An 11,837-nucleotide genomic window follows, 5' to 3' on the forward strand; every position below is an offset into this window, starting at 1 on the left:
TTTCTTGTATTCCTGATGCTGCCTTTCTCACTGGTGCATCATAGTGTGTGAATGAAATCTCAGTGTAGTTTTGATTTGCATTTCCCTAATTGCTAACATTATTAAATATTTATTCATGTATTTGTTAGCCATTTGTATTTCTTCTTTTGAGCAGGGTCTGTTTAGTTCATGTGTCCATTTATTAATTGAGTTATTTGTTTTTTTGAGTTCTTACCTATTCTGTCATTAATTAATCTTCTGTCAGAAGAGTAGCTAGCAAAGATTTTCTCCCATTACATAGGTTCTCTCTACATTCTTAACTGTTCCTTTGCTGTGTAGAAACTTTTAAATTTGATGCTGTCCCATTTATTAACTCTTGGCATTATTTCTTGAGCTTTAGTGGTCCTATTGAGGAAGTCATTGTCTGTGTTTATGTGCTGGAGTGCTTACCCTACATTTTCGTTTTAAAAAATATTTATTTATTTTTTGTTTGTTCTTTGTAAATGTATATGACAGTAGAATGTATTTTGGCATATTATACATACATGTAGTATTACCTTCTAATTAGGATCCCATTATTTTTTAAAAATTTAATAGCATATATTTGTTGGTAAAGACCAATATATCATCATAAGGACAGACTTAGCTTCATAAAGTTGTAAGATCTCAGTGCTGTTGCTGGGAATGGGTACCTTTTCACCAGCAGCAGATAGATCTTCTAACAATTGGGATTTGGATGTCATGCATTGAAAGTGTGTAGAAATCCTCCTCTGTATTTATATCTATCATTTATGTAGGGCAGAGATATAATTGCAGGCTCTAATACTAAATGTCATAGCCACTAATCATATAAAACCATTGAAATTTTTTTTTAGTATCTCAACATTTAATGTAAATCATGTGTTCAGGATGCACATATTTCAGTTGACTTTTTTATTTGTTTCAAAATAAGATTAAAACAAAAGATTGTCAGCATATAAAATCTAGAATGTGGAATGAATGGCCAAAATACTTCATATACTCAAAAGAACTATTCAATTATAAGGAAGAAGCTATATGCCATTGCTTACATGTAGCAATTTTGGAATGAATTTATAATGGTATTTGATGCTTTGATTTTGGGTTTTCCTGGACCTTGGTTTAAAAAGAAAGCAGTCCACAACGTAGAATCATATGAAAACTCTTTTAATTCCAAGTAATGAAATATATTAACATTGAAGTAAATATCCCTCAAATATCACAGAACTTTTATACCAACTTCTATAACATGCTTGGTATATTTGTTTTTTAACAGGATATTCATATATTTTTATTATTTTTAATTTTTGTATGAGTGAACCTTTTTCCCCACATTCTTACCAACATTTATTGTTACTTGTATTCTTGATAATTGCCATTCTGATTGGAGTGAGATGGAATCTCAGTGTGGTTTTAATTTGCATTTCTGCAATTGCCAGAGATGTTGAACTTTTTAAAAAATCCATTTGTTTACCATTCATATTTCTTTGACCCTACATTTTCTTCTAGGAGTTACATGGTTTCTGTTCTAATTTCTGTTCTAGGAATTAGAACAGAAACCATGTAACATATGGATAACCAGTTTTCCCAGCAACATTTGTTAAGAAAGTTTTCTTCAATGTATGGATTTTGTTATCTTTTCAAGGATCAGATATATAGTCAATTGGTTTTTGACAAAGATGCTAAGAATATATAATGGGGAAAGGATAGCATCTTCAGTAAATGATGTTAGGAACATTGAATATCCACACACAGAGGAATGAAATCGGACCTTTATCTTACACCTTATACAAAAATCAACTTAAAATGGACAGAGAATTAAAAAAGAAGATCCGAAGCTGTAAAACTACCAGAAGATAACAGGGGGAAAACCTCTAAAACATTGATATTGGCAATGACTTCTTGGACATTTATGTAGGGCAGAGATATAATTGCAGGCATAGGCAAGAAGGCAAAAAATAGGTGGATAGAATGGTGACAAACTAAATGAAGAGACAAAGCACTGAGAGGGAGAAATTATTTGCCAGCTTATATATCTTATAATGTACACAGGGGTGCCCTTCCTCTGTGTTTTCACTTTCTGCAGTTTCAATTATCAGCACTACACTCAGGTCTTAAAATGTTAGGTAAAATATTCCAGATATAAACAATCTATAAGTATTAAATAACTTTTCTTACAGTATATTGTCATCACTATTTCATTTTATTATTAGTTATTGTTGTTAATATCTTCCTGTGCCTAATTTATAAATTAGACTTTATCATAAGTGTTTGTATATAGGAAAAATCATATATAACATTTGGTAGTACCTATTATTTTAGGTATCTACTAGGGGTCTTGGAATGTACTCCTGAGAATCAGGGGGACCTACTGTAAGGAACTCACACAGATCAATGGCACAAAAAATAATCCAATTAAAAGATGGGCAAAGGATGAGAGCAAGTATTTCTCAAAGGACATATGAACTGTCAGCAGATATATGAAAAAAAGTTCACCATTATTATGCTAAAATAAAAATCATTAGATTAAATTTTGAACATTAAAACAACAATGAGATAGATATACTATTAAAATGGCTGTGATTGAAAAGATGAAAGATAAATGTTGATAAGGATGTGGAGAAAAGAGCAATCTGGTGCACTGTTGGTGGAAATATAAACTAGGAGAGCTGTTTTGGAAAACAGTATTGAAATTCTTAGAAAAAACTAAAATTACAATTACCATGTAATCCAGCAATACCACTTCTGGGTATATATTCAAAGGAATTGAAATCAATTTGTTAAAGGGATGTCTGCATTCCCATGTCAATTGTAGCCTTATTCACGGTAGTCAGGACATTGAAGCAACTTAGTGGCCATCAATGGATGAACGGATAAAGAAAACGTATGTTTTAGTCAGCTTCTTTGCTGCTGCTACTGAAAGACCCAACCAGAACAATGGTAGGAAAGGAAAAGTTTATTTGAGGGCTCACAATTTCAGAGGTGTTAGTTGACAGAAGGCCAGCTCCATTCCTTGGGGCTCCAGGTAAGGCTGAACATCATAGTGGAAGAGTGTGGAGGAGGGAACCACCTCACATGATGATCAGAAAGCAGAGAGAGATATCCACTTGCCAGATACAAATATATACCCGAAAGCTATGCCCCAATTTCCACCTCCTCCAACCACACCCTACCACTTCAGTTACCGCTCAGTTAATCTCTACCAGGGGATTAATTCACTGATTGGGTTACAATTTATAACCTAATCATTTGTCCTCTGAACCTTCTTGCATTGCCTCACACATGAGCTTTTGGGGGGACACCTCACATCCAAACCATAACAACATAGGTATAATACCATACAGCTGTAAAAAAAAGAAAAAAAATCGTCATTTGCTAACAACATGGATGAACCTGGGGGACGATATGCCAAGTGAAATAAGTTATACACAGAAAGACAAATACTTATGTGTTATTTAAAAAAGTTGAACTCAAAGAAGTAGAGACCATGATGGTGGTTACCAGAGGCCCAGGTGGGGAGGATTGGAGAGATGTTGGTCAAAGGGTACAAGGTTTCATTTAGAAAGAACAAGTTTTCCTGGTCTGTTACACAGGGTGGTGACTATAGTTAATTTTAATGTTCTATACTACATAGTTGAAAATTACTGAGTGGATTTTGAATGTTTTTACCACAAAAAAGTGATAAGTAGGTGAAGATATGGATATTTTAATTAGTTTGATTTAATTATTTTACAATATATCCTTAGAATGAAACCTCACATTATGCTCTATAAATATGTACAAATATTTTTCAATTAATAAAAATAAATATGAAATGGGCATGTTGCAATTTTAAATAAGATTAATGGAATAGGTCTCATGGAGAAGGTGATATTTGAGCAAAGTGTTGAGAGAAGTAAGAGATTAGCTATGAATGCACCTGACAGTTTTGGATGTGTCTTAATTTGTTGGTTTATTGCATTTTTTTTTGTCTGTTTGTTTGTTTCTCTCTCTGGCCGGATGCCAGACATTATGAATTTTACCTTTTTAGGTGCTGGGCAGTTTTAATTCTTACCTATCTTCTTGAACTTTGTTGTGGGATGCAGTAATTTAATCACTAGGAACAGTTTGATACTTGCACAGTTTTGGATTTATTACGTACACTGGAAAATGCTCAGACTAAGGTTAATTATTCACTTGTCTGAAGCAAGACCCTTTTTTATACTCCTGTGGACCATGAAGTTGTCCAGACTGGCTGGTAGGAACAGGCAGTATTTCTGCCTGGTGTGAGCCCCAGACACTGCTACCTCGAACGCCTTCAGGTGGTTCTTCCCTGGACTTAGGTATTTCTTGGAAGAATGCTGATCAGCACTCAATAAATCTGCAAGAGGAGCCATCTGCAAGTCTCCCAAGCTTTCTTTCCGCCCTAGTAGCCAGTTTACTCAGATTTTGCTCAGGGTCCAAGGACTCTGAATGGGTCCTTTTTCTTTGTCTCTGGTCTGGAACCTCTCTGCAGGAATGAGCTGGGCAGCCATAGGCTTCTTCTCATCAGTTTACCACCCCTCAGTCATCCTTGTCTTTTGTTACCTGATTTTTAATGTCTTGAAAACTGCTGTTTCATGGATCTATCTTGTTAGTTTCTTTCAGGCAGAAGTTAAATCTGATCCTCATCATTCATTCTTGACTATTTAGGGGTTGCTTGTTAATCTCATTTTACACATTGGGGAGTTGAGATTCAAAGGGTTTTAATAGCTTGCCCAAGATGCCGGAACCAAGATTCATGCCCCATGTTCATTTCTGATATACCATGTTACACTGTTCTTGGACTAATTACTTAAATTCTTTACAGCTCAGTTTTTTCCCTTCCCTAATGGAGCAATGTGAGATGTACATGGATGGTACCCAGGCTGTTGACTGACTAAGTCACGGCTCACTTTATATCATGTAGTTAAATGTTCAATTGTAGTTAAATGTTCAATTCACAAGTGAGATTTTCAGAGCCAGCAGGAGGCTCCCAACTCCAGGTGGCATCTGGGGAAGTGTACCTGAGGGAACTCAGCTTTCTGTCTCTCCAAATGTTCAGAATCTGAGCAGTGAGATGCTCAAAAAGATAACACTCTGCAGCTTCTCTAGAGTCTACTTTCAAATATCTTTACCATCAGTATAGATAAAATCAGTCTCCATATGGAATTGAGTATCCTCTATAGTATGGAGCCTAAGTGTCCTCAAAAGGTCCAGGTGTTAAAAGCTTGGGCCCCAGCTTGGCCCATTGAGAGGAGGGGCCTAGTGGGAGGTCTTTAGGTTATTGGGGGGTGTTACCCTTGAAGATGATTGATGGCTTCTTCCTATTTCTCACTGTAGTCACTAGGTGAGTGGCTTTGCTCTACCATATGCTCCTTTCTGTGATGTGCTGCCTTGCCACAGACCCAAACACACCAGGGCCAATAGATCTTGGACTTGAACCTTCACAGCTGTGAGCCCAAATGAGCCTTTTCTCTTTATAAATTGTTTTACCTCAGGCTACAGTAGCAAAACTGACTCACAGCAACAGCTGTTGATATCCACAAGACCAACAAAAGAAGAAGCTCCTGAATCTGTTGTGTAATGAAATATTGCTTGAAGGACGTGCTTTCTTTCTACCCCATGAATACTTCTATGCATAGTACGTACTTACTCTGATGTGGCAAAATTCCCAGCACTCAGTAGAAAGAGGGCCCAGAAACTCATTCCCAGCTGTTGGCTGGGAAGCAATGTGATTTGTCATTAGAGACCCCTGTGGGAACTCAGCTGCATCAGTTTTTGCTATGTGATCCTGGACCAGACACCTCCCAACTCTGAGTATTATTTTCCTCACATGTAGGATGGGGCTATTAACACCTAATTTTATAAAGATGTTATGAGGGTTGGAGATAAGGCATGTAAAACCAGTAGCATGTGCTTAATAAAATATAATTAGGGCTGGGGATGTGGCTCAAGCGGGAGCGTGCTCGCCTAGCATGCGCGGGGTGCTGGGTTCTATCCTCAGCACCACATAAAAATAAAAAAATAAAAAAAATAAAGATGTTGTGACAACCAAAAACTAAAAAATAAATATTAAAAAAAATTCTCTCTCTAAAAAAATAAATAAGTGAAATAAAGGTATTGTGTCCAACTATAACTAAAAATAAATATTTTTAAAAAATAAAAGATAATTAAACTAGAAAATCTAAGTTGTATGTAACTAGCACATTTCCAAAGGTGTTTTTAGGGTTAGAACTAAGTAAATATTTCAACTATTGTACCATATGCATTTGTTGTTGGTCTCCCAGGATCCTCACATAAATTCCATGCTAATTGGGTGGGACATAGTTGCAATGGGCAGAGGTGTGACATCTGCAGTTAAGGGGAGAAATATAGAATGTCCATGCATTAATGCCCTTTTCAATACTTTATTCACTCAAGTCACTCAGTATAATTTCTATAGGTTCTTAGTCAAGAAAATGACAGTCCTTAATGTGGGGCTCTGCAATAGACATAATCAATTAAAAACAAACATTTCTAAGTTAATTCTAAGCACTGCAAACACACTTAGTCATGACAGATTTATTACAGACATTCTCTCTGCTTGCTGAGGCTCAAGTGCCAGATCTAGAGTCTCAAGTCTTAGGCCTTAAGTCCAGCAGATGCACACTCACTCAGACAACAGTGATCAGGTCAGGAAACAATGGAGGCTTCTCCTGGGGTGGAGCTGATGGCTGGTGAGAAGAGGGTCTTAAGAAAAAGTTGCTGTTCTCACCAGGATTAAGATGTGGCTGTGGGGCTGGGGATGTGGCTCAAGTGGTAGCGCGCTCGCCTGGCATGCGTGCGGTCTGGGTTCGATCCTCAGCACCACATACAAAACAAAGATGTGTGTCCGCCGAAAACTAAAAAGTAAATATTAAAAAATTCTCTCTCTCTCTTAAAAAAAAAAAAGATGTGGCTGTGGAGTTTGAGAGTGGTGAGGATGATGCAGAGGATCAGGCAGATGATGAGAAGAGTTGGGATGTCAGTCCAGGTCCTCATCTGACTCTCTGGCATGCACATCAGTGTCACCTGGCTGAATACCTGTTCATTTGCTCCATCATTTATACTAAATTTTGGGGCTTCTGCTTACCCTTTCAATCCCTATCAGCTATTACCAGGTTTCTCAGTGACGTCTTTCATTCTAGGGTCAGGACATCTGGTCTGGTGGTTTCTGCCCTGATCTCTCACCTCTGACTCTTATCAGGGCGAAGGCAAATGAGTTTTATCAGGGTTATGGAAAGTGACTTATTTTATCAGGCTATGCCTGATAACAATATTGGAGGGCTCTGTAGGCTGTGCCTCGTGGAACTGCAGGTTTATTTTAAAATGGAGTTTTAAAAGGGAGTTGCTCAGGCTAAGGCCATTACAGTTAGGCTGAGGCCATCCTTACAGGCCTGCTGTCAATTTGTTCTATGAAGAATCCACTTACTTAACACTGAGCGGGAGCAGAGTAGCACGTTCGAGGAAGGCTTCAGAGACAAGCACAGAGAAACTAAGTTTATTTCACGAGGACAAAAAGCCCGATGAATTTGACTTTAAACCTAGCACAGCTCTCACAGCTTAGAAGGAAGATGGGACAGCTCTCTCAAGAAAACACTTTTCCCTATCACCTCCCCTCTGTCTTTGGAACATCTACAATGACATGGGTGGTTCCAAAGCCACAGGCCCAGCCTGTTAGGAGAGGCAGGTGGGGGCCCAGACGTGGATTAGGCAGCCCTGGTGGCCCTGTGTTCAGTGTGGGGACAGGACAGACCAGGGGAAAGCAGGCTGGGATCCTGATTGGATGTCACCAATCCAGTAACCTGGGAAGAGGTGACACATTTCCCTTATAGAGTCTTCCATCTATGAGTATCTTAGGCATTTGATATTTTTGGGCTGTTAGCATAAATGGGACTCCTTTCTGAAATTTCATTTTCTATTTTTTTTGTAGGTACATAGAAATATAAATCACAGCTTTAATTTCTTCCTTTCCAAATCCTAAGCCTTTTATTATTACTTTTCTTTGCCTTAGTCTTGGAGTAGCATCTCAAATAAAATGTTACACAGAAGTGATAATTTGTTAGCAGCCTTTCTTAGTCCTGATTTCAGGGAGAGTGTTTTTGTATTTTACTCTTTAGGTATAACATTTGCTATCGGGATTTTTTTTTTTTTTTTTTAAACTAGATGAAGGAAGTTGCCTTTTATTCCTTGTGTGCTAAAATAGTTTTTCCTGGGTGGATGTTGAACTTTATCAAATGCTTTTTCTGCATCTGTTAATATATTCCTATGATTTTACTTCTTTTATTTGCTAATGTGTAAGTTAAGTTTTAATTGTAAAACCAACTTTGCATTCCTGAAGCAAACTCAACATTGTGGTCTTTTTTAATCTATCATTGTATTTAATTTGCTGTATTTAAAAAAAATACCTTTGTTTTATTTATTTATTTTTATGTGGTGCTGAGGATCGAACCCAGGGCCTCGCATGCGCCAGGCAAGCGCTCTACTGCTGAGCCACTACCCCAGCCCTCATTTGCTGTATTTTGTTTATGACTTTTGCATCTGCATTTGTGAAAGATATTTGTTTGTGATTCCCCTCCCCTACTTTTTGTACTGTCTTTGTCAATTTTTTTTGCCAAATTTGGCAAGTTAAAATGAGTTGTTTGGAAGAGTTTGTAAAATTAGCATTCTTAAATTTTTAATAGAATTTGTTGCTAAACTCATTCAGTCTTTGAGATGTCTTTGAGAAGAATTTCAGTAAATAATTCTTTTTCTTAAAAGCAATTTACCTACTTGGACTTCTTGCATCAGTGTTGGTAAGTTATGTTTTTCAAGGAATTCATACAATTCATTTAAATTTTCCTATGTACTACCATAAATTTTTTCATAAAATTCTCTTACCATCTTTTAAATTTTGTCTGATCTACGCTGATGTTCCCTTTTTATTTTTATTTTTTTGTATAAAACTGCATCTTCTTTATTTTGCATACTTTAACCACAAAATAAAACAAAAACACAAAACAACATCCAACCCTGCGGCCAAACTAGGTAGGGGATGGAGGGCTTGAGGCCTTAATTAAGATGCCAAGGACAGGAGAAAAAACCACTATAACATCAATCAGCAGAGGAAGCCAGGTGGGAGAGAGGGCCACTCAAGGCTACAGTGGGAGCCATGGGGAAACTATACAGAGGGCAGATTTCTCAGTAGCAACTCCTAATCTACTTCTTCCATGCGAGATGCATCCTCATCACCCTCGAGAGGGGGTATCTCATCAGGAACAGCACTGCTGGGTTCCTCTGCTGTCACTTCATCTTCATCAATGCCTAGGCCTAGCTTTATCATGCGGTAGATGCGATTGGAGTGGGTCTGAGGATCCTCAAGGGAGAAGCCAGAAGAGAGCAGCGCAGTTTCAAATAGCAGCACCACCAGGTCCTTGACAGCCTTGTCATTTTTATCTGCCTCTGCCTTTTGCCGCAATGTCTCCACAATGGGGTGATCAGGGTTGATCTCCAGGTGCTTTTTGGCCATCATGTAGCCCGTTGTGGAGTTGTCTCGAAGTGCCTGGGCCTTCATAATCCGCTCCATGTTGGCTGTCCAGCCATAGGTGCTGGTAACAATGCAGCAGGGTGAAGACACAAGCCTATTGGAGATTGTCACCTTCTCAACTTTTTTATCCAAGATTTCTTTCATAAGCTTGCAAAGGTTCTCAAATTTCACCTTGCTCTCCTCCATTTTCTTTTTTTCCTCCTCATCCTCAGGTAGCTCCAGGCCTTCCTTGGTCACAGAGACCAGGCTCTTCCCATCAAACTCCTTGAGTTGCTGTACGCAGTACTCATCAATAGGCTCAGTCATATATACTACCTCAAAGCCACGCTTCCGCACACGCTCCACAAAAGCTGAGTTGGCCACCTGCTCTTTGCTTTCACCAGTAATGTAATAGATGGACTTCTGTGTCTCCTTCATGCGAGAGACATACTCTGACAGAGAAGTCATCTCATCTCCAGACTGAGAGGTGTGATAGCGCAGCAGCTCAGAAAGGCGTCGCCGACTAGTAGAATCTTCATGGATTCCAAGCTTAAGATTTTTAGAGAATGCCTCATAGAATTTTTTGTAGTTCTCCTTGTCTTCTGCCAACTCAGAGAAGAGCTCAAGGCACTTCTTCACAATGTTTTTGCGAATAACTTTTAAGATTTTGCTCTGCTGGAGCATTTCTCGGGAGAGAGATATTCAGGGGCAGATCCTCAGAGTCAACAACACCACGAATAAAATTGAGATACTCTGGTATCAGCTCATCACAACTGTCCATGATGAACACACGACGGACATAGAGTTTGATGTTGTTGTTCTTCTTCTTGTTCTCAAAGAGGTCAAAGGGAGCCCGCCGAGGGATGAACAGCAATGCCCTGAATTCCAACTGACCTTCTACAGAGAAGTGCTTGACTGCCAGGTGGTCTTCCCAATCACTGGTTAGGCTCTTGTAGAATTCTCCATATTCTTCCTGAGTGATGTCATCAGGGTTTCTGGTCCAAATGGGCTTGGTCTTGTTCAGTTCTTCATGATCAATATATTTCTCCTTAATCTTCTTTGTTTTCTTCTTCTTATCCTTACTAGTGTCATCCTCCTCATCTGAGCCCACATCTTCGATCTTGGGTTTCTCCTCATCATCTTTATCTTCCTCTTCTTTCTCACCTTTCTCTTCCTCTGCCTCATCATCACTGATTTCCTTCTCTCGTTCCTTCTCCAAATAAAGGGTGATTGGATAGCCTATGAACTGTGAGTGCTTCTTCACCACTTCTTTGACCCGCCTCTCCTCCAAGTACTCTGTCTGGTCTTCTTTGAGGTGGAGAATGACTTTAGTACCCTGGCCAATGGGCTCACCATGATCAGCCTGCACAGTGAAGGATCCCCCAGCAGAAGACTCCCAAGCATACTGTTCATCATCATTATGCTTTGTGATCACAACCACTTTCTCTGCCACTAGATAAGCAGAATAAAATCCAACACCAAATTGCCCAATCATGGATATGTCTGCACCAGCCTGAAGAGCCTCCATAAATGCTTTAGTTCCAGACTTGGCAATGGTTCCCAAATTGTTTATGAGATCAGCCTTGGTCATGCCAATGCCTGTGTCCACCAAAGTCAGAGTCCTTTCCTGATGGTTGGGGATTATGTCAATTTTCAGCTCTTTATCACTGTCCAACTTGGAAGGGTCTGTCAGGCTCTCATAGCGAATCTTGTCCAAGGCATCAGAAACATTAGAGATCAATTCCCGAAGGAAAATTTCCTTGTTGGAATAAAAGGTATTGATGATGAGAGACATGAGTTGGGCAATTTCTGCCTGAAAGGCAAACGTCTCCACCTCCTCCTCTTCATGGTGCACTTCCTCAGGCATCTTGAGAGAGAAAGGACTGCGAGTGTTAAGAAAAATATGGAACGCTTCACGAATTTGCGTGTCATCCTTGTGCAGGGGCCATGCTAATCTTCTCTGTATCGTTCCAATTTTAGTATATGTGCTGCCGAAGCAAGCACACCCTTTTTATTTCTGATATTAGTCTTGACTTTTCTATTTCTGGTTGAGTCTAAATTTTTTAAAAAAATCTGATGATTAGATTTTCATTATTATATCTTTATTTCTTTTTTAAAATTTCTGTTCTTAATGTTGCTATTATTTCCTTGGGGTTTACTTTCTTTACTCTTATTAACATATATATATATATATAATACTATATATATTTATATATACTTATAATATATATTAGTTGTAGGTAGACATAATACCTTTTATTTTATTTGTTTTTATTTTTATGTGGTGCCAGGGATTGAACCCAGTGCCTCAAGCATG

General features: G+C 38.5%; 1 protein-coding gene and 1 non-coding gene across 2 annotated transcripts; both read right to left on the minus strand.

The window, feature by feature from the left end:
* Positions 1 to 9,068: 9,068 nt before the first annotated feature.
* LOC124106153 (heat shock protein HSP 90-beta-like) lies at positions 9,069 to 11,415 on the minus strand. The gene is given in 2 exon segments (XM_046463729.2): positions 9,069 to 10,213; positions 10,215 to 11,415. Coding segments are annotated over 2 exon segments (2,178 nt in total). The 5' UTR covers positions 11,388 to 11,415; the 3' UTR covers positions 9,069 to 9,208.
* A 2-nt stretch (positions 11,416 to 11,417) lies between these two features.
* LOC124106230 (U6 spliceosomal RNA) lies at positions 11,418 to 11,524 on the minus strand. The gene has a single exon (XR_006856031.1). It is a non-coding gene; the product is annotated as a U6 spliceosomal RNA (small nuclear RNA).
* Between the last annotated feature and the right edge of the window lie 313 nt (positions 11,525 to 11,837).

Source organism: Marmota monax, unplaced genomic scaffold (assembly GCF_021218885.2).
Source record: "Marmota monax isolate L192 unplaced genomic scaffold, Marmota_monax_Labrador192_F-V1.1 WCK01_AAM20220418_F8-fsc00034, whole genome shotgun sequence".
NCBI lineage: Eukaryota > Metazoa > Chordata > Mammalia > Rodentia > Sciuridae > Marmota > Marmota monax.